Source organism: Symphalangus syndactylus, chromosome 7 (assembly GCF_028878055.3).
Source record: "Symphalangus syndactylus isolate Jambi chromosome 7, NHGRI_mSymSyn1-v2.1_pri, whole genome shotgun sequence".
Classification (NCBI taxonomy): Eukaryota; Metazoa; Chordata; class Mammalia; order Primates; family Hylobatidae; genus Symphalangus; species Symphalangus syndactylus.
In genome coordinates, this window is record NC_072429.2 from 142302083 (window position 1) to 142329963 (window position 27881).

General features: G+C 59.8%; 1 protein-coding gene across 4 annotated transcripts in view; it reads right to left on the minus strand.

Annotated features, from left to right (window-relative positions):
- ZC3H3 (zinc finger CCCH-type containing 3) overlaps positions 1–27881 on the minus strand; it is a 108268-nt gene that overhangs the window by 22250 nt on the left and 58137 nt on the right. For all 4 annotated transcript variants that reach the window (XM_063643650.1, XM_055287505.2, XM_063643649.1 and 1 more), the window contains 5 exons: positions 16223–16410; positions 9524–9566; positions 9289–9447; positions 9116–9185; positions 6602–6733 (listed from right to left, as the gene is read on the minus strand). In XM_063643650.1, coding sequence (XP_063499720.1) covers positions 6602–6733; positions 9116–9185; positions 9289–9447; positions 9524–9566; positions 16223–16410 — 592 coding nt within the window. The remainder of the gene's footprint in view (positions 1–6601; positions 6734–9115; positions 9186–9288; positions 9448–9523; positions 9567–16222; positions 16411–27881) is intronic.

The following is a 27881-nucleotide window of genomic DNA, read 5'->3' on the forward strand; positions in this document are numbered from 1 at the left end:
TGCAAAAATCCTCAGCAAAACATTCAGCAGCACATTAAAAGGATTACACATTAAGGGCTGGGTGCAGTGGCTCACGCCTATAATCCCAGCACTTTGGGAGGCCGAGGCGGGCTGATCACCTGAGGTCAGGAGTTCGAGACTAGCCTCGCCAACGTGGCGAAACCCACATCTCTACTAAAAATACAAAAATTAGCCGGGCCTGGCAGCACGTGCCTGCAATCCCAGCTACTCATGAGGCTGAGGCGGAAGAATTGCTCCAACCCGGGAGACGGAGTTTGCAAGGAGCCGAGATCGTACCAGTGCACTCCAGCCTGGGCAACAAGAGCAAAATTCTAATTCAAAACAAACCATAACCAAAACAAACCATAACCATATTTCACATCATAACCAAGTGGAATTTATTCCCAGATGCAAGGATGGTTTCACACACAAAAATCAATTAATGAGATTGTGACGGACTGTGATTCAATGTGGTCAGTCATGAGCTGACCACCTTAATAGAATAAAGGAAAAAGACCACAAGATCCTTTCAATTGATCTAGAAAAAGACCTGACAAAATTCAACACCATTTCATGTTAAAAAAAAAACAAAAACCCAATAAATAGGATAGAAGGCAACTTCCTCAGTGTGGTAAACACTATACATAAAAGCCCATAGCTAACGTCATATTCAATGGTGAAAAATGAAAGCTTTTCTTCTAAGATGAGGAAAAAGACAAGGATGCCCACAATTGCCATTTTAATTCAACATAGTATTAAAAGTTCTAGCCAGAGGCTGGGCGTGGTGGCTCACACCTATAATCCTAGCACTTTGGGAGGCCAAGGCAGGCGGATCATCTGAGATTAGGAGTTTGAGACCAGCCTGGCCCCGTGGTGTGACCCTGTCTCTACTAAAAATACAAAAATTAGCTGGGTGTGGTGGCACGTGCACCTGTAGTCCCAGCTACTTGGGAGGCTGAGGCAGGAGAATCACTTGAACCCGGGAGGCGGAGGTTGCAGTGAGCTGAGATCATGCCATTGCACTCCAGCTCGGATGACAGAGCTCACTCTGAGACATAGTCTCACTATGTCTCAAAAAAAGAAAGAAAGAAAGAAGAAAGAAAGAAAGAAAGAAAGAAAGAAAGAAAGAAAGAAAGAAAGAAAAGGCATCCCACTTGAAAAGGAAGAAGTAAAATTATCTGTTTGCTGATGACATGATCTTACATGCAAGAAAACCCTAAAGAATCCACACACACAAAAAGTTAGAATAAAGAAATTCAACCACAAGTGGTGGGGAGGGTGTGGAGAAACTGGAACCTGTACGCTGTTGCTGGGAACGTAAAATGGTGCAGCCACAACAGAAAACACTTTGGCGATTCCTCAAAAAGCTAAACACAGAATTACTCAGACTCCAGCAATTCCACTCCTCAATATACACCCAAAGGAAGTGAAAGCGGGACTCAAACAGATACCTGCCCGTCAGGAATCACTACAGCACTAGTCACAGTAGCCACATACCCACCAGCACATGAAGGAACTAACAAAACGCAGTGCACACACAACGGAATGTTACTCTGCCATAAGAAAGGAATGAGGTGGTGCCACATGTGTGAACCCTGGAAACATGATGCTGAGTGAAAGACGTCAGACACCAAAGGACAGATGCTGGATGATTCCACTGACGGGACATAGCTAGACCCTGGAAACATTATGCTGCGTGTTAAGACGCCGCACACCAAAGGACAGAACGTACGATTCCACTTAGAGGACATCGCTAGAGGAGGCGCCTTCACTGAGATAACTAGTTAGGTGTCTAACTAGGATTTGGGAAGTGGGGAGTGGAGAGTCGCTGCTGAATACTCAGTGTTTCTGTCAGGAGTGAGGAAAACATTTTGGAATGTGTCTACAGTGTTGTGAATGTAGTTAATGCTATTGAACTCAGTGCCATTTTGACACTTAAAAATGGTCAAAATTTATGTTATATATATTTTACCACAATTAAAAAGTAACACAGTATACCAAAAACCATTGAATTGTACACTAAAATGGGTGAATTATGTGGTATGGGAATTGTATCTCAACAAAGCTGTTTTTCAAAAAAGATAGGAATGGCCCATAAGCACCCAGGTGCTCTGCACGTCCAGGCCATCAGGGAAATACAAACCAAAACCCCAGGGATATGGCACGGCACGCCCACCAGAACGGGTGTGCCAGAAAGGCAGATACCAAGAGCTGGCGAGGAAGTAAGCGAGACGAAAGGCTTCCTCGCTGCCGGCAGGAGTGTCAAACAGTGAAGCCGTTTTAGACAACAGGAGGCTGTTAACCTAGAGCGACCCTGTAGCCCTGCAGTGACCCTATGACCCTGCGATTCCACTCCTAGGTGTCTACCCAAGAGAAGCGAAAGCATCGGCCACACGGAGGCTTGAGCGCAGACGTTCGAGGCAGCATTATTCACGACAGCCCCCAACTGGAAACCACCCGAACGGACAAAGCGTGGAGAGTCTCTGCAGCGGCTTCTGTCATGAAAAGGGGTGCAGCGCTGAGGTGCTGCAGGACGGACCTCCAAACATGATGCAAAATCAAAGATGCCAAACAACCGTGTACTGTATGATTCCAGTGGCACGAAACGCCCACAAAAGAAACTTACAGAGACTGAAGGGGATGAGTGTTAGGGGCCGGGGTGGGAGCAAGGCGGGGCTGGGACTGATGATGAACAGAGTGAGGGAATTGTGGGGGGCAATGAAAACAACTGAAAGCTGCATTGTGGTGCGGCTGTACGACTCCAAGTTTACTCAAACCCACAGAACCATACACCTAGAGCAGAGGAATTGTGTGGGAGGGAAACTGTACTTCAATAAAGCTGTTTTTTTTAAGCTGACACCACAAATCAAAGGGTTGGACCGCTGTTGAGGGAAAGCACCCATGACATGAAGAAAAACTGAGGCCCCACCTCACACAACACGTAAATAAAGAACAGCGAACGGCAGCCGACTTGTAGGGAGGCCTCCCCGTGCCAGGGCCACCCAGGACACTGCCAGGCCCACTGTGGCCCCCTGAAGAGTCGCCATGCCCCTCTGAGATAGGCAATGCCATTATCCCGATTGTATATAAAAGGAGATTGAGGCCAGAGGAGGAAGTAACCATGCAGGGACAAGCTACACCCACAGCTGCCTCTTGACCAGCAGCGGGCGATGCAGGAAGCACTCTGTGACCGTGGGTGGAGACTGGTCCTAAACAAGACCCCCGAGCACAAATCATAGGGCAAAGGATGTCAGGACCTTGCCTCATAAAGGACGAAGGATTTGGCCCAACAAAGGGCGGCACTGGCAAAAGCAAGGCTGACCAACAGAGAAGCGCTGCGTGTGACCAAAACCAAGACAGGCGCTGTCCAGAGGACACAGGGGCCCCTGCAAGCCTGGAGGACGAAGGCAGGGTGTGCGTGAGGGGAATCCCAGGTGACTCAGGTCTCAGCTCACACTGGGGAGCTGAAACCCAAGGCTCAGCCAGGGCCCTCCCTCTCCCGGCAGCTCCCTGCAGACAGGCACCAACCACACACAGGGCGTGGAGAAAACGGCAGCGTGGAGGCTCATGGAGCAGGCGCTGCAGATGCAGGAGGGCCAAGGTGCACAGGAGCTCTCAAGGCAGAGGTGGGGATGGAGTCACTGTCACCCCTGCACACGTGCACACGATGCTCCCCAGCCCTGTGCACTGGGGGCGCTGGCAGCAGCCAACACCCCAGCTGCAACAAGCACATGCATCGCCCAGACCCTGAGTCCTAAACACACCCAGAAGGAACCAGGGTGCCCTGCAGGAGCAGCTGTCCCACCTAGAGCCACCAGGAGCAGCGCCCAGACCCTGAGTCTTTTTTTTTTTGAGACAGAGTTTCACTCTTGTCACCCAGGCTGTAATGCAATGGCGCGATCTTGGCTCACCGCAACCTCCACCTCCCAGGTTCCAGCAATTCTCCTGCCTCAGCCTCCCGGGTAGCTGAGATTACAGGCATTTGCCGCCACAACCGGCTAACTTTTTGTATTTTTAGTAGAGACAGGGTTTCACCATGCTGGCCAAGCTGGTTTTGAACTCCTGACCTTAGGTGATCCACCTGCCTCGGCCTCCCAAAGTGTTGGGATTACAGGTGTGAGCCACTGCGCCTGGCCCAGACCCTGAATCTGAAACACACCCATAAGGAGCCAGGAGCGGCTGTCCCAGAGCCGCCGGGTGCTAGGAGCTTCTGGGTGCCAGAAAGCAAGGAAGGGTGCAGAAACTGTCAGGCATATCATAAGGGCAGGAGCCCTGGCAGGGCAGCATATTAAAAGGGGATGGCAATGGACACAGCCAGACACACCCGTGGACAAACAGGCGAGCGGTGAGCACGGAGGAGGGAAAACTCTTCCGTTCAAGGATGCCGGCAGCGGATCAGAATTTGACAGCAGGCAGACACGGCTGGCTATGAAGACTAAGGGGAGAAGGTTGAGTTTTCTAGCCTCAAAGTCTCCCGCCAGCAAAACTATCAGCCGGGGAGATCCCTTTGACAAGGATGGAGGAAGCGCCCGAGGCAAAGGAGGAAAACAGCGCTGCACCCGGACAGGGACGTCTACTGGGGAGGACTCCGCGTCTACCAGGGAGGACGAGGCAGGACGCGGCAGACCCCGCAGGTGTGCACAAACAGGCAGTCTGAAGTCATCCCCGTCCTGGTATCTAGGAGGACAGGCAGCATCTGGCAGAGGTTGACCCCTGAGCCACAGCCGTGGCCCCCCAAAAGGGGAAGGAGAGGAGATTTACTCCCAGCCTAAATTATTCACAAGGAAAGGGAATGTGGCTCTTTAACAAGCCATGGCTTTATGAAGCAAGGTTAACAATTTCACTTGATTCAGTGGAATATTATAAACTCTCTGGGGCCCATTTGAGGACTTCTACTTCAGGCGCAAGGTGACGATTCAGCACTTTTCACATTATTTAGAGAATAAAATTAACCCTCGCAGGCCCGGGCTGCCGCCTGTCCCCGCTGGATCTGGCCGGCTCAGCGCTTTCCCATATATAATTACAAGCTGCTATCCATCATGTGGGTGCCGCGGCGCGGACACACGGAAAGGCAGCAGTAAGCACTTCCACTAATAGAAGCAGGACCTAAATATCACTTTGATATTTTCATTTAAATCGAAACATTTTACAATAATCAGCCATGGCCTCCATGGGGATCCTGCCACTGCCCCCACAGGGTCTGGGGCTGCCCCAGCCAGGCCCTACCTCCCCGGAGGGGATTGCCTGCCAGGTTTCAGGTTGGGGAGGCCAGCCTGGCCAACCCTTGGCCTGGCAGCAGGAGCTGCGGGCTGGCTCCTCCCTGGAAGTGGGTGTGAGGACTGAGGATGAGGGAGAGGATGCTTGGGAAGGGCCCGGCCCACCACAGGACGCTGTGCACAGGAAGGAGTGTGTGGCCCAGCGTCTACAGGACCCCACAGGTGAACCCAGCAAGGGAGGGGCAGGAGAGCCGCCAGAGCCTAAGGCCCGGTGTCCTTGCAGGTGGGCTGAGAAAGGGTTCCTGGGGTGCCTGGTGTTCTTGGCTTCACGGGGGTTGCAGACCCTGAGGCAGCGCCAACACAAGTGTGAGAACCGGGTGGCAGTGAGCCGTGCTGCAGGCCCCGGGGCTCCCTCCCAAAATGCCAGGGACAAGGAGCAGCTCCAGGTCCCCCAGCTCTGGCCCCTCCCCAGCCTGAGCCAGGAGGCCCCCAGCCTCAACCACCAGCCCTAGGCCAGGTGCAGGAGCGCCCAGGGCAGGGAGAGAAACAGGCGTGAGAGGCTGGGGGAGAGGGGGCTTGTACCTGGGACCAGGCCCACTGGGGACGCTGAGGCCACGCTGCTTGGGGTGGCGAGTCCTGGTGAAGCCCAGGAGGGCAGGTGAGGCAGAGGGGAGGAGCTGGCTCCACTGCCGGGAATTTCCCAGACAGGTGAGCCTGTGAGCGCCTCCTCAACACAGGAGTCAGTCATGCCCCCAGGGGGAGGGGAGCCGGAGCCATCAGCTGCAGGTGACCCTTACAGCCCAGGTCCCCAATTCTCCACCCAGCAGTGGTACCCAGCAGTGGTGCCCCACAATGAGCTCCAGCGCCAGCTCACTCCACCCTTGCCGGCCACGGCTCAGGCGGCCCCCTCGGTTCTGCCTGGCCCACCCCTCTGCCCCAGGCTGGGTAGGAGTGTCCTGTCCACCCCTTGCCTTCCTGGGGAGGCTGCTGGCCCCACATCCACCGGTAGCCCTGCCAGCTCCCTGGCCTCCAATATCCCCTTCACTGCACGGCCACCCCCAGCAACATCCCAGGAGCTGCTCCGACCCAGTCGCCACACTCCTACCATGGGGGGCCAGCTCCCGGGGCTACCAGTGCTGCACCTAGAAGTCTAGGTCCTCTGCGCCTCACCTTCCCATGGTTCAAACCCCGCCCTGTGCTGGTGCTGTGCAACCCCGGGAAAGTTGCTGGACCTCTCTGAGTCACCTGTGAAGTGGACGTGATGACACTGACCACCTCAGGGCTGCAGAAGGGCCATCCAGCCACCACGGCAGGTACCCAGGAGTGAGCAGAGGACGAACAAGCCACAGAAACCCTGCCCACTCGGGCCCCCACGGACCCCTCACCTTTGCACCCAGCGGGCAGTAGCCTTTGAGGAAGTCGCTGCAGACCTCGGCCTTGCGGGACACGTACACGTGGCTGTAGGGACAGTTGCTGTTGCTGCAGATGCCCTTCAGGAAGTAGGAGCACACCGGCATCTGCGGGGAGGGCCGGCAGTGAGGGCCAGCAGGCAGCCACCCTCCAGGGCCCACAGACGGTGGCTGGGGACCCCCCTATGGCCTCGCCCGAGAGAGAAATGGACACACAGCACCAGCAGGCAGGAAGGGCAGCCACCAGGACCTGCAGGGCAGGGAGGCTGCTGCTCAGAAGTGGGCCCCAGCCTCCCCAGGTGAGCCACACCCCTGCCGTCGCTCTGTCCAGAGGAGGCATGGAGCATCCCTGTGGCCCCGTGGCTCAGCCTCAGGGGCGCCCTCCTCTGAGTCCCTCACCTGTTCTGAGCCTGCCCACCGTCCAGGGCAAGATGGCAGCCAGGGCTCCCAACCACTAGCCTGTAGCCAGGGCTGCCCTTGGAGACTCTCAGGCCATGGGGACCAGTGTCTAGGTGGGAGGACGAGCCACAGGCCAGCAGCTAACGAAGGGCTCTCCCTCTCCAGGCACCTGACCCGTGGGCCTCAGGCAGTGTCCCTGGGCTCTAGGTGGGCAGGAGCCACCTGGAAGCAGGCCTGGTGTGGCACTGGCTGCAGGCCAGCACCGTGGAGGCCAAGGCGGTCAGCAGGAGGGGTCCAGCAGCGTCCTCCGCCCCAGCACAGGGCCGATGGCCACAGTCAGTGCTTGTTATCACCACTGGGCTGGGAGAGGGAAGAAATGTAACTTTCTCCCATTTGGGGGAACCTCAGGCCTAAGGAGCAATGGCTGGGCTACGGCCACCCAGGGAGGGAAGCAGGGGGTCTCTTGCCGTCTCCAGGAGACATCTCCCTGCCCCTCGTGGGCCACCACGGGCTCCTCCTGGGCTGCCTGGGTGTCCAGAACAAGGATGTCGCCGTCCGGCCTCAGCAGGGAGCCCCCACAGAGCCCCTGCCAGCACCCCGGGGTCTCCAGCCTTGCCCCAGGCTATTCCCGCTCCCCTCCCAGGGCCTTGCTCCCTCCTGGGTCAGACCACCCTCCCTGCTCCCACTAATACCCTTGTCCCCCTCCCCTCCCCAGCCTGCTCAGAGCTGCTGGGGCCTGAGGAGCCCTGGGGGATCTGGGCAGAACCAGAGGCTTTAAAAAGTCACTTTTCCGGGACAAGATTGGGGATGGGAAAGGTTACTTGTCTAAGGCCAAGGAGGGAAGAAGGGGTCCAGAGAGCCAGGGCCAGGGCTGAGAGGGAGGGAGGGAGAAGGCAAAGAAACAAAGGGTGATTTAACGAGCGGGAGTTTATTTCTAATTGTCTTTTAACTGCAGCCGCAGAGGGGAGAGGGGCTGGGGGCCCGTTTGTGGCTGGCAGTGGTGGGCTGTAGACAATTCCCTTAATGTGGTTTTTGATATAGAGCCCAAATTAGCTCTAATAAAAAGGGATGATAAAGCCAACTCTACAGCAAACGGAGCTCCTCTTGGCTGTCAGAGCGGGGCTGTTATCAAGAGGAAACTGCATTCTCATTTCAATTAACCTTGTTTGCACCCCGCCACGTCCACACAAATAACAATAACATTAATTCAGGGCACTGGTGCGGGGCGTCCACATTAGACAGCTTGGAATGTGCTCCGGCTTTGGAGCTGGGAGCTAATGAACCCGAAACTCGACGTGAATTTCCAAATTGCTCACAACAGAGTTCCGAAGCTCTATTAGGGAGAAAAATGCTGATTCGTTTCAAGTTCCTCAAGGGGAAAAGCTGTTGCGGCAGCAGCACCCCTGCCCAACACTGCCTCCCTCACCCGAGGCAGCCCTCACTCCATTCGCATGCTGTGGTCACACCGTGGCTGAGGCCAGGGCACAGTAGCCACGTACGTCCCCGCCAGCACTGACCCCTGACCTCAGCCCCAGGGCTCCCTTGCTTCTTCCCAGCAGGGGACCCACCTTGGCTCAAAGCAAGTCTGTGGGGCTTCAGGTGGCGGGGACAACCACATGAGCCAGGAGTCCAGCTGTTCCCCCTCCAGGCCCTCCCTCCCACCCTCTGCCCAGGCAGCCTCTCCACCCAGCCCCTCACATACAGCTTCCCCCCTCCTGCCAAGCCCAGTCTGAAGAGGCCCTGAGGCCTCAGCCCTGGGTCCACAGGGGCACCTGTGGGACCACCTTCCCCTGGGTATGTGTAAGGGGGGCCTGGGGATCTGGTGAGGCCTGGTGCTGCCAGGAGAAGGGAAAAGAGACCCTTGTGCGTGGTGAGCAGGGACCCTGTCAGTGCTGCTTTCCTGGGAAGAGGTAGCCCGGCTGCAAAGCCTGCAGTGGGGTAGAGGCGGTACGGCAGACTCTAAGGACGCCAGGGCAGGGATCTGCATGTCCCAAGCCCAGGGAAAGCTGTGGGCACCATCTGCCCGGAGGCCAGGTGGCTGAGGCCCCGGAGAAAGGTGCAGGGGAGCAGGGCCACCAGCGCCGCACTTACCTTCTCCTTGGACACGTGGTGGGAGAACGGGCAGGTCCCATCCGTTTTCTTGCAGGTGCCCCGGACAAACCTACAGCACCAGGAGAAACGGGTGTGAGGAAGGGCCAGAGGGGACCAAGGGCAGGGCCCTGCACGGAACCTCCCTGAGGCCCGCAGCGAGGGCAGGAAGGCACCTGGTGCACACGGCCACCTTCTCGGGGTCATGGATGTAGGGGCAGCGCTCGCCGCGGTTGCACCTGCCGAAGCGGTTGTAGTACATGCAGTACTCCTTCCTCTTCTCCCTGCGCTGCCGTGCCTGCCGGATGATGGCCAGGCTGCGCTGCACGGCCCGGCTGCGGACGGGGAGAGAGGTGCGTGAGCCCAAGGGCGAGCAGGGAGCCCACCCACTGCCCAGCCCGAAGGCAGTACCTGGCCAGGGCACGGCTACAGCTGCCTGCAGGATCCAGCCGGCCTGTGGGGGAGAGAGGAACAGGTCACAGCAGGCCACAGCCTGGCCCGCACGCCCTTTCCCTGCTGACTCCTAGTCAAGGCCCTCAGGGGTCCCAGCACTCAGCTCAGGCACAGCCTCCCCTCCAGGACACTGCCCACAGCTCCCCTCCCCACAGTGGTTCAGATACCCTGGGCCCTGCCAGGCCCCTCTAGGGACACAGCACCTGAGAGTGGGGAGCTGCTGGGCCCTGTGTCTGGCTCCTCTCCAGGGCAGGGTCCGGGCAGGGCTCCTGTCCCTGCCCTCAGAGCCAGTAAAGCCAGGCAGCACCCACGGAGGGTTTGGCCACGTGGGCTGGGGCCACCCGCCTGTCCCTGCTGCCTCCCTGGCCAGGCTCCCCAGGGCCACACTCTGCTGGCTGGACCCCCCTGCTGGCTTCCCCACGTCCCTGGGTGCCCACCCTGGACTAAGGCAGTGACTGGCTCACGGACACTGCTCCTGGCTCTCTCCTCAGCCCTGGCTACCCAGGAAGCTGCTCTGTAAACAGAACAGCTAACAGCAGCACCTCCCTCTGCCAGAGCCTGGGCTGGGGCTTGTGGGGGACACCTGCGGGGTCACTTAGACCAGGGCGTGAATATGGCCCATGGGGCACACATGGTCTGGCCTTTTAGGAGCAAGAATGGTTTCTGACTTTTAGAGGGCTGTAGAACTAAAGAAATGCAGCAGAGAAGGCGTGCGGGCAAAGCCCGCTTGGTGGAGGCATCTGCCCAGCTGCCCACTGCAGCTGTGGAGGCCTGGGGGAAGGGCACCTGTCCCTGAGGCCCTGGGCTGGCCCTGGCAGATCCTGGCTAGTGTCTGTTACTCTAAATTTTAGAGGTGCCTCATCAGATGCTCCTCAAAACCCCAAGCATAAGCACCACCCCAGCCTTTCTGAAACTGCACACCACGGCCTGGGAGGGCGGCGGTGGCAGGAAGGAAATGGACCTTGGGGCTGGACATGGCCAAGTGCTGCCAGGCCTGAGAGCCAAGGGGATGAGGCGGGGAGGGGGTGCCACCTGGAGGAGGAGGGTCTGCTCCAGTGACACAGCCCTGCCTGCCTTTTACAGACAGAGGTCACCCAGGATCACGGGGTGGGCAGGGCAGTACGAGCCTGCTGAGGGCGGCTTTCCCGGGTTCCTCAAATACGCGCGTGATCCTTCCCAGACCAGATCCAATTTCCTACAGGGCAAATGCTGAAATGGACACTGCAGTTAAGAGGCAGAGGTGACATCACTCAGAAATTCTGGGGACCTGAGGTGGTGACAAAGCCATCCTGGTTTAAAAAGGGATGTCCCAAAGCTGCCCAGCCCTAAATAGCCAGACCCACCCCACTCTGAGCACCAGAGAGCAGCCTCGTCCTCACTCTCCCAGATGGCCCAGCAGCCGCAGACTCCCACCCGAGGACCCAAGGCTTCCGCTCCCTTGCACCCCCAGGCTGGAGCCTCCCACACTCCTTGCTTTGTGCTTTGCGTCCAGCCCAGTGCTCCCTAGCTGGGGTCAGTGGTGCTGCTGCCCTTCGCCCCCAGGGGCCCTGCCTACTGTCCCCACTCAGCCCGTCTCAAGTTTCAAAAGGGCAGCTCCAGAGCTGAGTGGCCAGCGAGCCCAGCTGGGGCAGGAGCAGGAGCTAGTAATGGTGCCCCGGGGTAGGAAAGGAGGCGTTGAAGAAGGCAGAAACCTGGGGGGTGTGGGGAGGCCAAGGGCAAAGGGAGGGTGATGAGGGTCTTGGTGTGGGTGGACCAACGCGGGGGTGCTCACAGCAGCCCCTGTTCTCAGGCCAGGACCCTTGTCCCCGGGTGGGCAGCAGGGCCCAGTCCAGGCGGCATGGGCATGCCCTCGCACCTGCCAGCCTGTGTGGTGAGGGACGCGGGCAATGCGGCCGTCTGTCGGCACTGCTGGTTCCCAGACTCTCACCCAGGCTGCCAGTGACACTGCGACGCCATCTGCTCCCAGCCAGGGACACGCCGGCATCATGTGCCCGCCTGGCAGGACCAGGGTGCAGCAGGAGGGGTTACTTCCCTTTCCACTTTGTGCTCTTTAAAAAAATGCCAGTGTGAGGCTCACGGCAGGAGTTCTGACAAGAACAGGAGGCACTTTTTCAAATGCTTTGCAGTGTTAAAAAATGCACATAAAATAGCTGGCTGGAAAAGAGGCAAGGGCTGCCTGAGAAGTGCTAAAAAGTTCAACTGAATAACCCCCAGCAACTCCACAGCAGAAGGCGCCATGCATTCCAGAGAACTTTCACTTCCCCGGGATCTTCCCAGAATAGATTCGGCTCCCACCAGCCCCACCCCCTGCTTGGTGCCCCAGTGCCAGCTCTGGGCACCGCTGGATGTCAGGCTCTGCAAGGCAAGCAGGGTGGGGGCCCTGCAGTCAGAGGTTCCTCAGCACCTCCAGCCCCTGCTCCGGCCAGCACCCACTAGACAGCTGCTGCCTGGCCCAAGGGACAACATCCATGATGAGCGGAGCACGCAGGCAGCCCCAATTCCCAGGCCAGCCCTCTCCCAGGAAGTCAGGCAGGGCTGCGCCAAGCCCTGGTCTGCTCACAGCGCACCCACCAGGCCCTCCAGGGCATGTCCGTCTGGCACATGGAAGCTGCACCCTTGGGAGAAGGCAGCCAGCGGCAGAGGGCGCCCCAGGAGAGGCGATGTGGGGCGGGGGCACGCGGACAGGGCCTTCATCACCCCAGGGAGGGTGGGCAGGTGACGAGCAGGGGAGGCACAGAGGCTGGACGTGCCAGGAACACGCAGCAGCTGGCCCACAGCAGGGAGGGCCACGGCCACAGGTGCCTGGGGGCTTTGGGGACACAGAACAAGCCAAGGCCAACCCTGTGGCCAGAGACTGGGGCCTCTGCCCCACCACAGGGACCATCAGGCTCTTGGTGGCCACATATGGGCCATGCTCATTGGGGGCCCACACAGGAGTATGTGGGGAGGGGCCCTGGGGCTCAGCCCTTCAGGCGGCAGGTGGGCCCAGGAGGGAGGGTTCAGCTTCAAGGAGTGGGGAAGCTGGGGGTAGAAGCCATACTGTCCTCTGCCGTTAGGGGCCCAGAGCCTGGGGGGTCAGCCAGGACAGCCACCCCCACCCCTTCCAAGAAGGCTGCACTTTCTTGTTGAAGTCAAATTTCTGCTGACACCAGGGGAGGAAATTTATTTCTTTAATTATTATTCCTCTTAAGTGGGCCGGTCAGCGGTATCCCACAGCTGGGAGCCATCTACCTTCCTCATGGCAAGGCGGGGCCGGTGGTGGCCCAGGCAGCTGGAGCTGTGGCCTCGCCTGTCGACCCAAAGGGCGGGTGCGGCCTCACTGGGCTCTGCACAGTCCCAGGATTGCCAAAGTCGCCACCAAGGCTGGCCAGCAGGACACTGGAGGCCGTAGCCCTACTCGATGGCAGGCGGGGCCTCCCCAGGGCCAGGGGTGGGAGCAAGGAGGCCCCTGGACCCCTGCCTGCCCTGGCTGGCACCAGCCTCTGTGCACCAGACCCTCCTTGCTTGCGTTGCTGAGGCTGAATGAGGGAGCTCTGGGTTGCTGCTGGTGCAGGGGTGAGACGTGCCCCAGAAGGGCTGGGGGAACCAGACTGGCTCTCTGATGGCTCTGGGCCAAGGGAAGCGCCAACAGAGGCAGAGGCCAGTCAGCAAGGGTGGCTGGGATAGACTGTTCACAGTGTGGTGACGTCAGGGGCTCTGTGCCCGCCAGGGCTCTGCCATGTGTGTAAATGGAAAGGCGAGATTCTGCAGAGCTCAGCACTCGGCACCAAGTGGGAGACGCAGCAGCGCCGCAGCCTCCCAGGGAGGAGTGTGGCAGCCCCTCCTTCTCCTCCCCACTGCTGAGTGGGCCAGGGCTATGCACTCCCTCCTCCCCAGAGCTCAGACCCTGGGCCATCCGGGTGGTGGGCACCGTGTCTGAGGGGGCCAAGTGCAAACCTGCTGCCTGCTACAGGCGTCTCTGTGGACACTGAGGGATGGGAGGAGCCAGGATGGCAGGTGCACCTCCCCCCACAGGCCCACCCAGCCCAACAAACATGGGCCACGGGATCCCGGCGAGGGCTGAGACGACCCAAGGACCTCGGTGCGGGGAGACGGACCCATGCCACAAGGCCCTCTGTGGGTCCCATGGGTGCATGGTGCAGGGAGAGTCCCAAGGACGCACCGCGACCTGGGGTGAAGAGGCGGGGCCAGCCTTGGCACTGTGCAGGGAGTGGGATGCAGCTGCTGCGGTGGGGGCCACTCCCTGAGTGGGTGGGTCCCTGGGATGGGCTCTGGCTCTGGAAAGCGCAGTAGGCATCCCCTCCCTGGCTCCGGCTTCCGCAGAGCAGGGCAGGGCCTGCAGACTGACTGCCAGGAGCAGCCTTAGCTGCCTATCCTGGCCACCCGGGGCTCGCGGGGATGTCAGGACGTCATGGTCTCCATGGCTGCTGTCTTGGCCACTTAATTATTAACCTCAATCAGTACTATTATCACGACTACCGGGAGCTTTCTGAATGGGGGTGCAGTGGTGCCAGGCAGACCCCGCCTGCCCCCAACCCATCTCATCCCCCTGCTGGCTGTGCACAGGGTCCTGCGATGCCTCACACCCCCGCACACTCCCCCCAGGCCTCTGCATGGCCACCTCGGGATGCTCTTGCTGCTCCTGTCCCTTCTGAGCCCCTCTGTTTTCAGCTCATGAGAAAGGCCTCCCTGACTGCCTGACTGGACACGAGTCTGCGTATTTACAACTGTGGGCCCCAGGAATCTTCACTGGTGTTCAGCCCGTGCCTCTCCCTGCACTAGGGACGTCAGAGGCAGCATCCATGGGAGGTGCAGGGCACCCTCCCACCCAGGCAGGCAGGTGAGGGCTCGGGGCGCCCTTCCCTGGGCAGAGGGATCAGCCTGGCTGCTCTGCCCACTGCCTCTAGGACCATAGAGGAAAGCCAGCGCCAGGACTGTGCCTGCAGGGTCAGTGCACTCAGGGCAGTGCCAGCCAACGTGGGGCTTGGCCTCTGCCAAGGAGGCCCAGGGGAAGGTGGGACCACCCGGCACGAGCAGAGGCATCTCATGGCTTTGTCCCTGGGGGTCAAGCGCCATGTTCTCAGAGCACCTGCTGCCGGCCCTGGGAGCTCCACTGGTCAGGGTCCCTGTTGGCCCACATGGCTGGTGGCTGGTGGACGGCCACAGGCGCCTGGGACCTGCTGTGCCAGAGACTGGCCAGGGGCTTATACTTCACTCAGGGAAATGACTGCTGGAGAGGAGCCCGAGGCCCCTGCCCTCCATGATACAAACAGCTGTGTGTAGCCCCACAGGCCACCAAGCTCCAGAGTCAGAGGATCAGACGTAACCAGAGAAGGCCCTGCTGGGTAACAGGAGGGCCTGTCCCCCAACCCACGGCAGCATCCCCCAGGGGCGGAGCCTCACCAAGGCCCCCATGTTCTGAGCCAGCTCCTGCACTGAGCACCTGGGGTGTAGCAGAGATGAGGCCACACGCACAAATCACACAGCCCAGTCCCTGAAGGTACGGGTGGGGAAGCGGAGGCACACACAGGGGTGACACAGTGCCCAGGAAGGGACCCAGGGCTTCTCACCAGATCCTCAGCGAGTGGGGACTTATTCCTGCCCTGTTCACCAGGGCCCCCCAGCCCCAGCCACCAGCCTGCAGGCATGGTCACGGGCACTGGCCAGCCACAGTGTGGCTCAGAGCCCTGTGAGGCAGGTGCCAGGGCCCCCGTGCTGCTCCCAGCGACTCTGCCCAGGAAACAGCCCGGAAGCCCCTGGAGCCCAGAGATGGACGCTAGGAACACAGCCAGGCAGGGTGGCCAGTGAGGCTGGCTTCCAGGGAGGTAGTTTCCTGCCTCTCCTCTGACCCCCGCAGACCCTGCCCTCGGAGTCCACCTCCTCCAGGGGCTGAACCTGTTCTCTCTCCAGGCCCCAGGCGGGTCAGACAGCCAGCACAGCCCAGCCTCTGCAATCCCAGCACCACCTGCAATCTCCCTCTTTTTTTTTTGATGGACAAGAAAGGGGGTAAAATTGGACTGAAACCAAAATATTTTTCGAGTTAATTTGTAGGATAAGCGAATCCAAAGCATTTCCTTCTCCTGAGCCTGTTTCCCTGGGCTGGGAGGGCACGAGGTGGCGGTGCCGGCTGCCTCCAGACACAGTTGTCGAGGCGTCGCCAATGCGATTATGGGCGCCGCGGCCCCAGGTGTGCGCTCGCCCGGGCGTGTTTGCCGTACCTGGCCTCATCCTTTTTCCAAAAGCGAAACACGGCGCTTGTGAGCAACTCTCCCCCACCCCACAGAAAATCAGGGGCCACTCAGCCACGAGAGGTGGGTGCCACTGCAGGGCCCTTCCTGGGGGATGGCAGAGGAAGGCCTCCTGGCACCCTCCATTCTCCAGCTGCCCTGTCGGTCTCACTAGGGATGGCTACGAAGGCGCTGGGTGTATGGAAGAGTGAAATTAACTCCCAGGCTGGGACATGGCCCATTTGGGAAGTGCTTGTTTGGACGGGCTCCCTGGGAGCACGAGGCCCCTGACCTCCTCCCCAAGACAGGGGCCTGGGCCAAGGCCCAGAGCAGCCACAGCATGTTGGAGGTTAGGGGGTCTGGCCTGCAGTGCCCACCACACGCTGGCCGGTCGGTGTCACCTCCCAGCGCCCCCGCCCTCACCTCTCACCTGTGCGGAGGAGGGGCCTGCTGCCCCCATCGCCGGGCTGGCCGGAGGTCTTGGAGAGCTTGTTGGCAGATACTTTGTAGAGGACCCCTCCGATGCAGCGGTAGCCTTTGCTCCGCCACCGAGGGGAGCCCGGTTGGGCTTTCCCACCCCCGCTGGCAACTGGACGCAGGCGGTTCAGCACCAGGGACCTGCAGAGACAGGAAATGCACGTCAAACCTGGCCCCAGGACAGACTACAGCTCTGATGGTCAGTGCCAGGGGCCGAGTCCAGGCCTGGCCTCCCAAGGGGGACAGGGAACAGCGCTTGCGGTGGGTACACACTCCAGCTGGGGTGACCACCGGCCATTGGCCCAGCTGCCAAGAGACCTCTGTCCCCTTCTGGCCCCCAATCCCCACCTCAGGGACATTTTGGCTGTCATAGGGAACACTGACAAGGAGTCCCAGGAGGTGGCGCCCCCGATCCCACCCATGAGGCTGGGAACTCATGCGCCCCTAGAAGCCACGGTGAGGGGGCAGCATCCTCCTCCAGTGCACACCTCTCCCGTGGACATAACCACCCCTGGGCCCTGACCACCTGGCTGTGTGCTGCGGGGTAAGGGTCCCTGGGGCTGCAGGGCAGAGGGGCTGCAAGGTGTCCGTGTGTTGGTGAGAAGCACACCTGGCCCTTGGCACCTGGGCTGAGGCTCCCTTGAGTCTGCTTCAAGGCTGGGGCTATTTCTACCAACGCGGCCCCGGCACACACCACCCTGGCCTTCAGGACCACAGACACCATAGGGTCAGCAGGCTACCCTGCCTCTTCTCCTCCTCCACCCTGTCCTGCCTCCCCTTCATCCACAGCTCAGAGAGCCCTGCACTGAGAGTGCATGGGGACAGCCTCACAGACCCCGGGCCAGGCAGGCTGTTTGAGGGAAATGCTGATGTTGCCTCAAGTCCAAGGGCTGAAGAGGCCGCGACAGCCCCTGGAGTTAGCTGAGCTGATGACCCTGGCTAGAGGAAGAGACCTAGGCCAACAGCCCTGAGCCCCGGCAGCCCCCACTCCTGCCAGATACTCCACAGCCTCCGGGAAGCCAAGGGGCAGAGTAAGACAGGAGGGGCCTGAGCTGCACTCCAGAGGCACCTCCCTGCAGCTGCCAGTCACACCCACAGCCCTGCGGACGCGCGGGCAAGCAGCTCCCAAGGTGGGGGGCTCAGGGCCTGGCATAGGCCTCTGCCAGGGTGGGCCTCTGCCAGGCATAGGGGCTGCCAGGGTGCACTTCAGCAGTGATTAGCTCATGCAAATTGAGCTTGATTCCACATGAGCTCACGCTCTGCTCAAGCTGCCATGACCCTTGAGGTGGATACCGCACCCCCAGCAAATCTGGGCAAGACATTTTTGGGCAGCCATGGGTACGCACGCAGCAAAGGGACCAGTCAAGTGGAAGGTGAGGAAGGGCAGCTCAGGCCTGGCACAGGGCTGTGCCCCTGCTCTATGCTCCCCATGCCACACTGGTCCCCATGGCCCTGCAGCTACACAGCCCTCTCTGCTGTGGAGTACCTGAGCCCCCCAACCCATCCACAGCTGCAGGACACCCTTTTCCAGCTGGTCTGGGCCAGGGTGGGGTGCCCCCTAGACCCAGGCCTGCAGCATGCATGAAGGTGGGGCTCACTTGTCTGGCTGGATGGGGCAGGTGCAGGGGGACAGCAGCATATCCATCAAAGCCACCCACGAGGAGCCAACAGACATGGCGGTACTGGGGATGGAGCAGCCCTGCTGTCGGGTTCAGCCGCCATCCCCACCACTCAGCCCTGCAACCCCTCTGGGCCTTGGTCCCTCTGCCTGCAAGCTGGGGTAATTCTCAGCAGCCGGGGGCCTCCAAGGGCCCATTAGAGACAGAATGGGAGCACAGAGAGCCTGGCACCGGGGATTGGAGCTGCAGTGTAAGTACAAGCACGGCAGCCAGAGCACTTAACCCAGTTTCCTTTAATTAAAATTCAAGTTCACAAACACCAATCTTGGCGGGAAAGAGCCCACCAAGGGGCTTGGCAGTGCTGAGTGGTCTGCTGGCCCCCACCTCCCACCTATCCTGTCTGTGCCCTGCACACTCCAACTGCTCCCCAACCCCCAGCCGGGCACTGTCTGGGCCAGAGGGGTGGAGGGTAGGCATCCTGCCAGCCAGACTCAGACCTCCAGGCTCTCATCAGACCCTGGGGTCCCAGTGCAGCCCTGGCCTCTGGGAGGTGGATGGCCTGTACCTTCAGCTTATCCTGGCACCAGGCCTGGAGGGAGGGCCAGGCCGGGCAGGACCTCCTGCACCAGCCTCTCAGCTGGAGAACCCCCCATCAGCCTGGGGGCTCAGAGGCAGGTTCTGACCTTCCACAGGAGCTACGGCCACTGCCTGGGGGACACTCAGCTCGACCCCAAATCCCAGTCAGGCTGAGCCCAGGGCCCTACACCAGCCCCACAGTACCCACAGGCCTCAGGGGTCTCACCATTGGGAGGGTGAGGGAGCTGGTGGCCAGGGTACACCCCCCACCGCAGCTCCAGCCACTCACAGAGCCTCTGGCCATCATACAACCGGGGCCAGAGCTAACTGTGGTCCTTGCCCCGGAAAGGCTGCTCAGGGCCAGCCTGGACTTGCTCCTGGGAGCCCCCAGCTCCCTGCCTCCCCACAGGCTCCAGTGAGTAGATGGTAAGGCTGCACTCTCGGGGGAAGCAACCACTCCTGCATGCCCGACCCCACACACAGCACAGGCTGGGTTCAACCCTGGCAACCACAAAGCAGGAAGGACGAGCAGGCAGCAGAGCCAACCCAGCCCTCCGCCCGGGTCCAGCCAGGACGCCCTGAGGAGATGGTTGGGAGGGAGGCCCAGAACCCAGGTGTGCAAGGACTCACCTGCAGGAGTTTCCCCCTGACTGAGGCTCACATGGGGACGGGCCACCACCCAATCACTGTGTGGCTCTCCAAAGGCACCTGGAGGGAGGGCGAGGCCCAGGCTGCAGCACCTGCTCCCCTCCCAGGGGCAGCCACAGCTGGCCAGGCCCAGGGAAGGGCCCGTGGGGCAGAGGCAGCAGCGCCTCTGGGGGTCAGGAGGCATTGGAAGCTTCCAGGACCACCCCACCCACCAGGGCTGCCCCTCAGCTCTGTCTCGGGAGCTCGGTCTGGCTGGGCGCTATAGCAGCTATGCCCCCGCTCATTCTCATTTTTTGTTTTTTTGAGACGGAGTTTCGCTCTTGTGGCCCAGGCTAGAGTGCAACGGTACGATCTCGGCTCACTACAACCTCCACCTCCCAGGTTCAAGAGAGTCTTCTGCCTCAGCCTCCAGAGTAGCTGGGATTACAGGCATGTGCCAACACGCCCAGCTAATTTTTGTATTTTTAGTAGAGATGGGGTTTCACCCCATTGGCCAAGCTGGTCTCGAACTCCTGACCTCAGGTGATCCGACCACCTTGGCCTCCCAAAGTGCTGGGATTACAGGCATGAGCCACTGCGCCCAGCCGCCCCCGCTCATTCTTATGGATGAACACGAACAATTAGCTTGTCCCCTTCTCTTCCCTCCTAAAAAAACACCTTACTGGAGTGTGAGAACACCCAGAGGACGTTAGAGGATCTGGGCGGAATAGAGACGTGGCAGGCCCTGCTGAACTGTCCCGGGATCTGCACCCGCTCTCCATGCCTGGGAATGTTCCCAGCCCCTCACTGCCCACCACAGCCTGGGAGCCCAGGGCCTCCCGGGAATGGGGCAGGGCGCTTCCCGGTGCTCAGCACACCCAGCCCAAGAGCCTCATTCCAAGAAGCTGCATCCTGGGAAGATGCTGTGGCAGAACCTCGGGCCTGCACAGGTTGGCGGGGCTGATGGAGAGCTGTCTGGGGTTGCCCTCACCCGTGCCCTCACCCCTGCCCTCACCCTGGCTGCCTGGCTGGCTTTGGAACCTGCAGCAGGAGGGTGCTGGGAGGGCGTGGGGCGAGGGCCTTGTAGCTTTTCACGGCTGTGGGTGTCACAGCACTCCAGTAAATTGTGACCCTAATGGAGAGGACAGCCTTTGGAAACGAACTGCATTGAGAAGGGGGATGAAATTAATGAGATAATAGCAGGGCCAAGGACCCGGAGCGCGCGTCTGCCCTCACGGAAGGCTCTGTAATTCCTTTTCTGCAACGGGAGCTGCAGATCTAAAGGCCTCTCCCATCCGTCCGGCAGGCCCACGCCGCCAGGAAATTTCATTAACGCTGGAAAATAGGAAAGGTATTAAGCGTGGATAATGAAGGCCAGGGAGGGAACAGTGCCTTAAGATAGTCTTCTTTCTCGCCTTTGTAATGGGAGGCATGAACTTTCCCTTCAAATCCATTTCTAATCCATTTGAAATACTACAGCAAATTATCTTTCCTTCAGCCCGAAAGCGGCCAGCCAATTTACTCCGAATAGAAGTGACAATGCCCCAGGATTTATCACCATAACCTTGACTACACCAGGGCGAGGCTGGGCCTCCCCTCTCCCCCCTGGGGGGGCACAAAGGCCAGGAGGGGGAGATAACATTTTAAATGAAAAGCAGCAGTAATGGGGAGAAAGACACACACACCACAAAAGTAGGTGTATAAAGAAGCTGTCTGTGCAGTACCGCCTCAGAAGTAGCCGGAAACTTCCAGGCCAGAGGCTGTCCAGGCTGGCAAGGGGCACCACGGGTGCCCAGAGGGAAGAGTCCAGGCCCTCCTGTCTCTGAAAGCCCCTGTCCTGCCTCAGCCTGGGCCCCTCGGACCCGCTGAGTGCCTCCAGCCCCGCTAGGCACAGGTAGCAACAGTGGGGGCCGGGTGGACCTCTGGCCCTCGATCCTCGGGGACTCCTCTCGCCTGTCCCCAGGACTTCAGTGGTGCTGGGGGCCTGGGCAAGATGGGAGAGAGTCTCGCTCTGAGGTCTTGGTTTTCCTGAAAGCCCAGGGGCAAACCTGGTGCATCCCCTGCCGGCATCCACAAGGCATGCCCACGCACAGCCTGCCAGCTGCCAGGCTTCTGGGCCTGCAAGCCCCAGCCTGGGCCACTGCTGCTGAGTGGCCCATGCAAGGACTTTGAGAACCAACCCTGGACATCCATGCTCTACCCACTCCCTGAGGGCACTGCCCATGGCAGGTCAGAGCAGCCCCCTCGCCATGTCATGTGAGCCGTGCAGGCTGAGAGGGGCCTCACCCCAGGCCATGTCATTGCTCCTGGGCACAGATGCGCACACACACGTGGGCCAGATCAGTGGCCTCGCAGTCAGGGCAGTGCATGCACAGCAAGCAGGCCCCGTGCACTGCCTGCCCCCAGGGGGACAGCCTCAGCACTTGCGCTCCCAGCAGCAGAAGCCCCAGCTCAGCAGAAACACATCTGACAAACCAAGGCGGCTCCTCGGGCGAGTCCAGCCCTCTGAGCACCCGGGACCTTTCAGGCCCTGCTCCCTGCCACGGGCACTGCCTGCAGTGTCTCCATGCCATGGGACCCAGCTCCGAGACCAATCAGAGAGTGCTGAGCCTGGCAGTCAGCATGACTGGCACACTGGCATGGCAGGAAGGTTGGGGAAGGGGCCCGCTCTCGACTCAGGCAGAGGTGGTGAGGGGACTCGGGGAGGCCTCCTCCACCCTAGAGATCCGGGAAGCAGCCCAGCCCCCAGGATGCCCCGGCCAGACACACACTGGAGGGACTCGAGGGTCCAGGCCGCAGCCAGGCAGCTTTTAAGCCCGGAAGCTGTGTCTTGCAATTGCCCAGTCCCACAGCACCTTCAGACACATGCTGCCCAGGACACCCTCCCTGAGGCTCTGTGGCTTGTTCAACAGGGTCTTCCAAGGCCTCGGGTCATGTGGCCAGGGGTTCGAGGCCTAGGCCAGATTGCAGGCAGCTCTGGGAAGGCTGGGCCTCTCCGAAGCATCCTCCCAACTCAGCTCCCGGGCCCAGTGGTGTGACCAGCGGCTGCACAAAGGTGGACACAGACCACAGTGGGGCCAGAGACCCTTATCTGGAGGAGAGCTGCTGACGGGAACCAGGGGCTCCTTCCCCATAGCAGCCCCTCAGCATCCTTCCCTCCCCACCCTTCCCGAAGTTCCCATGCCAGCCTCGGTGACATGGCACCCCATGTGAGCCCAAGTCTCTCCCCACCCTCCCAAAGTTCCCATGCCAGCCTCAGTGACATCCCACCCCACGTGAGCCCCTGAGAACTCTGTGAGGTTGTGTCTGTGCTTGAGGAAAGACCTGGGAACAGAGAGGTCACTGTGTGACCAGGGGCGGGAGAGGCGAGGCCAGCAGAGGGGAGAGCCGCTCCCAGACCCTCCAGACCTGCCAGGGGCTCCACAGCAGGGAGGGCTGGGATTTGAAGTTTTCTTCCTGCCAAGCACCGCCAAAGGGTGGAGCCGGCGAGGGGACATCAGACCCTGGAAGGGAAACTGAAGGCAGACAAGTACGATGGGGACCCTCCAGGACCCTCGTGTTGTCACCCTGCACCTCCGGCTGCTGCCAATCCAGCTCCAGTCTTGTCTGTTAAACACACTCCAGCCCCAGCTGGCCCTCCTGCTCCCACAGCCAGGCCCTGCAGCCAGTGTCGGTCAGCAGTTCTCCCCATGAGGGGCCTCATCAGCTTCCACTCGGACCCCCTGCCCAGGGCCCTCAGCCTCACCACTGACAGAAGCCCTGCTCTGAGACAATGCCCAGGCCCTGAACACGCCACGCAGAGCCCCAGGCCGGCACTGAGCCAGCTGGGTCTCCACCCTGGTTCACAGCTGACAGGGGGCGCTGCACCCATCCCACCCTGCCAGCTGGTTTGAAAACTGCACACATCTGATCAAGTCCCTGCCAAGACCCTGCAGTGGGTCCCCTTGTTCTCAAGATGACCAGGTACTCAGGTCCTGCTGGCCACAGCCCCCATGCAGCCTCCCTCCAGCCTAGAACTCCAGTTCCCCGGGGAAGTTCGGGTTTCTGGAAAGCACCGTGCTCACTCCTGGCACCAGGTCTTTGCACATGCTGTCTCTCTGTCCAGATCCCAGGGCAGGCCTGAGGCCAAGTGCAGATGTCACAGCACTGGGGAGGCTGGCCCTACTTACCACTGGGGAAAATGAGCACAGGGGCCGTATCTGCAGATACCACTGCTGCACCCCTGGCCTTGCAGATGTGCCGGGCACGCAGGGGGCTCTGTAAATGTGTGTTGCGAGAACACACCCAAGTGTGTGCCACCCTGGGGCTCCCAGGACCTCTTAGGAGGAGTGTGGGGTGAGGAAGGGTCAGGAGGCCCTGGTCAGTTACAGACACTCAGGAAGGAGACCTGTGGCAGGGAGGTGGCTGCCAGGGCTTGGTCAGCAGATGCAAAGAGCGGGCTCAGGCAGCAAGGGCCAGGCACTGGGAATGCGGGCTGGGGCAAGATGGGCTCTCTGAGAACAAAGGGAGCAGCGGGGCTCAAGGAGGGAGGCACGGTCAGAACGCGTGCCCTGAGAGCTCCGAGAAGGGCGAGCCCATCCCTGTCTCCCTAGGATGATGGCCAGGCTGCTACAGAGGTGACACGGGGACGTGCGACATGCAGACGTGGAAAGACCCTCGGGGGCACAAGTATGGTGACAGCAGGAGAGGCCGAGGGCTGAGTGAGGTCTTGGCCCGGCCCTAGCAGCCAGAAGAGACAGGACCACAGGAGCAGGCACCGGGCCACAGGGACACCGTCAGGGCCTCCTCGGCTGGGGTTGCATCCGTGTGTGAGCCGGGGACCCAGCAGCCCCTGGCCAGGCCGCCCAGGCCAGTGGCAACGTGCAGTAGACAGGCAGGCCAGCTGAGACACAGAGAAAACAACCGGGGAAGCATTTTTCAGGAAATGGAGCACAATTTTTCGAAGCTTGGAGCCCGAGCGGGGAGTGCGAAGTCAGCAGAAGAGGAGCGGCCAGGGGAGGCGGCGCCGCAGCGAATCCCCAAGTAGGTCAGGCAGAGCCGCGCCGTGACAGGCACTAAACTGCTTAAGTGGGGCTTTCCACTGGAAACGCTGACACCCCCATCACAGTGCTGGCTCAGGAGGGCGAGCATGCGTGTGTGCCCATGGGTGTGCACGCGTGGGACTGGCTGGAAGCCTCCCTCCCGGCTTCTCCTGGTGCTGAGCCGCTGCGGCCCCCGAGTGGGTTGGCCAGGCTACATGGGGCCCTCGCCTGGAGAGTCCCAGCCCCAGGCTGGGGCAATGCAGGGGAGGTGGTTCTACTGGACAGGCACTCACAGAATGTCCTGAGTTCTGGAGGAGGAAGACAGAGTCCCTCGGGGGGGGGGGCCCAAGCTGGGCCGGCAGGGAGGGGCGCTCAGGCCAGACAGACCAGAGGCGTGCAGTGGGGGTGCTAGGCGGGCTCCCGGCTCCTGGACCCTGCTCCCACGATCTCAGGGGCAGGGCTAAGTGTTCAAGGGCCTGTGGCTGCCAGGGCTGAAATCTGACTATGTGGTGGCCACCTGATCTCACAGAAAGGACCCTCCTCTAACTTACTCCTCACAAGTCTGGCCCCCTGTCCTCCAAACCCCTATACCCAGACCATGGGGCCCTCACCAGCTCCAAGGGGCCTCCAGGTACCCAGGGCAGTAGCTGCTGTTCAGCAGGGGCTCCGGTGCCATGGCCAGATGGGCTCTCTAGTCTCCCGCTGTCACCCCCACAGCATCTACCTCCCAGTACGGGGGCCTGCAGAGACCGGCCAGCCGCTCAGCTTTCCAGGATACACCTCCAGCAGGCAGGCAGGGTTATAGGCCTGGGTGGGAGCTGAGACTCCTGCACCACAGGCCAGGGTGCCATGAGGGGAAAGATCCATGTAGCCTTAGGGACAGCAGCCTTGTTTGGGGGCCCCATGAGGACAGGGACGGCCTTGAGTGCGACTGGTCCAGCTGAGGCTGAGCAGGGCTGGCTCCCCGGGCCCCTGGGCTGACTCGTGGGGCGGAGGCTCTGTTGTGACACCTGAAGACTTCCTCATTGGGCACTGGCCCTTCCGAGGGCCACCCCTGCCCCGTCTCACCCCAGTAATGAATAAGAAGGATTCGGGGGCGCCTCTGCAGCCTGGCTGGGTGGCAGGGGGCAATACTAATTACACTGCCTCCATTACAAACGTCGTGCTCCACTATGAGGGGCTGGGACTATTTTACGTATTTTATGTGCTCACATCTATTCAATTGGTATTTCGATCAATGGATGCATTACAAGCTTTCCCTTTAAGAGCCTAATAAACAACAAGATGGAAAGTAAAATTCTCCATAAAATGACACTTTTAAAAATCCATTTCAGCTGAAGCTATTGGTGTTTTGTATGTCAGCTGCAAAAAACAAGTATTAGTGGGACTTCATGGCCCTGGAGTGCCGAGTTCAGCTCGTCCGGCAGAGGTGCCAGGCGGCCAGGTGCAGCTGTCCTTGGCGGGCCTGCGGCCCTCTGCACCTGTGCCACCCTTTGGGCTGGGTCATCGGCCCAGGACCCACTCTGTCTGTGCTGGCTACTGAGGGGAGGCTGGCCAGGAATCCTGCCTAGGCCCTCAAGGACCCCTCAGGTCACTGCTGTCTAAAGAGACTCACAGCAGACATCCCCCCACCCCCAGACCCTGGGACAGCCCCTCCGAAGTCCACACAGCAAATCTGGCTCAGCTCCCTGGAAAGGGGTGGTGACCTCAGCAAACTTCATGCGGCCCTCGCAAGGACAGCGGTATCTGCAAAAACCACGGGAAACCCACAATAAAAACCCACTCACTTCAGAGGGGTAACCAGAACCGATTATGAAGCAAAGATGTGTGAAAACCAAAAGCCTAGCAAGACGCCGGCAAACACCAATTGGAACGTACAAAGAAGAAAAGCCAGAAACACTCTAAAATAACTCAGGAAAAATCCTACAGCAGATGCGCCGGGCCAACACGTGCAAGTTACGGAGCGTGGGTCCCCCTGGTGCTGAGAACGGGGGAGGCAGGCGGGGCCAGGGATCTGAGGTGTTTGTGTGTGTGGCTGAAATCATAAGAAGAAGAAAATGCAAATCTATGATTTGGAGGCTGGTTCCTTGGTGAGGCCGAGAACCCAGCCCAGTGTTTCTAAGGTGATCTGGAAGAGTAAGCATTCAGGAATAATGAAGGGCACAGACAAGTGGGTCATCAGTGAGGATGGGGAGTCTGGGAACAGCCCATACATCTGCTCACCCGAGTGATGCGGCCACCCCTGCACCTGAGTGGGTCAGGGTCTCATTTCAATACATGAGTCTCCATGGGGAGACAAAAGGACTTTGGCCCCTACCTCAGACCACAAGTAAAAATTAATTCAAGAAGCCTCAGGCTTAAAATGTAAAAGCTAAAATAGCCAAGCTTCTAGAAGAAAACATGAACGTGGGGTAGACAAATATTTCTTAAACAGGACACGAAGAGCACTAACTCATAAAAGGCTGAAAAACCAGACGCCGTGGAAGAGCAGGCCCGCAGCTGTAAGCAGACGTGTGGGGCAGAAGACATCCGCAACAAAAACGAACTCCCGCAAATCAGCCAAAAGGCAAATCACACAAAAACAGGCCAGCACCCAAAGAGGCCCTTTACAGCAAAGACAGCACCACCACGAGACCTGAGTGAAGAAAAAGATGCCCAGCAATGCCAGCCAGCGGGATGGGCGTGAGGCCTCACACACCCCAGCATGGCGAGAACAGGAGACACGGGCCTGTGAATCCTGGCCAAGGCCATGGGCTGGCCGCAACGCTCACATGCTGCTACTGGCAGGCTGGGACAGCTACCTGGGACATGCTCTGGCCTCAGCTTCCAAAGCTCAGTGTCCATCACCCTCTGAGGCAGCAACTCCACAGAAATGAGAGCTACCAGGCACCCAGAGACACACCCAAGACAGCAGCTTCATAACTGGCAAGGATGGGAGAGACCCCAGATACCCACCCATCAACCGCAAGATGGACACACGTGGCGTATCCATAGCACAGAACACCACACAGCAGGGAAAAAGAACGGGTTCCCGCCAGGCGCGGCACTGCAGCAGAGTGACAAACGTGGGCGCCTACGGCTGCGTGGCTGCTGCCATGGAATGCTCTGCACTGGGCGGCTACGATAACAGAAACACACTTTCTCACACGGCTGGGGTGCCTACATCGAGGCACTGGCAAGGCTGGTTCCTGGTGGGGGCTGGGGCGCCACATTGAGGCGCTGGCAAGGCTGGTTTCTGGTGGGATCTCCCTTCCTGGCCTGCAATGTCCTCCCGTGGCTTTTCCTCTGGGCATGTGCCCCTGGTGGCACTTTTTATTCTTGTAAGGACATTAGTCCTAGTGGATCAGGGCCAAACACTATAATCCTATTTAACCTCAATTACCGGTTTGAAGACCCCATCCCCAAATGTGGTCACATTGGGGGTTAGGGTTTCAATCTATGAACTTGGTGGGGGACACAATTCGGTCCATGAAAAGTGATGAACAAAAGAAGTCAGACACAGAACAGCACCTGCTACACGACCCCACCACCACGAAGCTCACACACAAAACAGCACCCGCTATACAACCCCATCACCAGGAAGCTCACATACAGAATGGTACCTGCTACACGACCCCATCACCACGAAGCTCACACACAGAACGGCACCTGCTACACAACCCCATCACCACGAAGCTCAGATACAGAACGGCACCTGCTACACGGCCCCATCACCACGAAGCTCACACACAGAACGGCACCCGCTACACGGCCCCATCACCACAGGGCT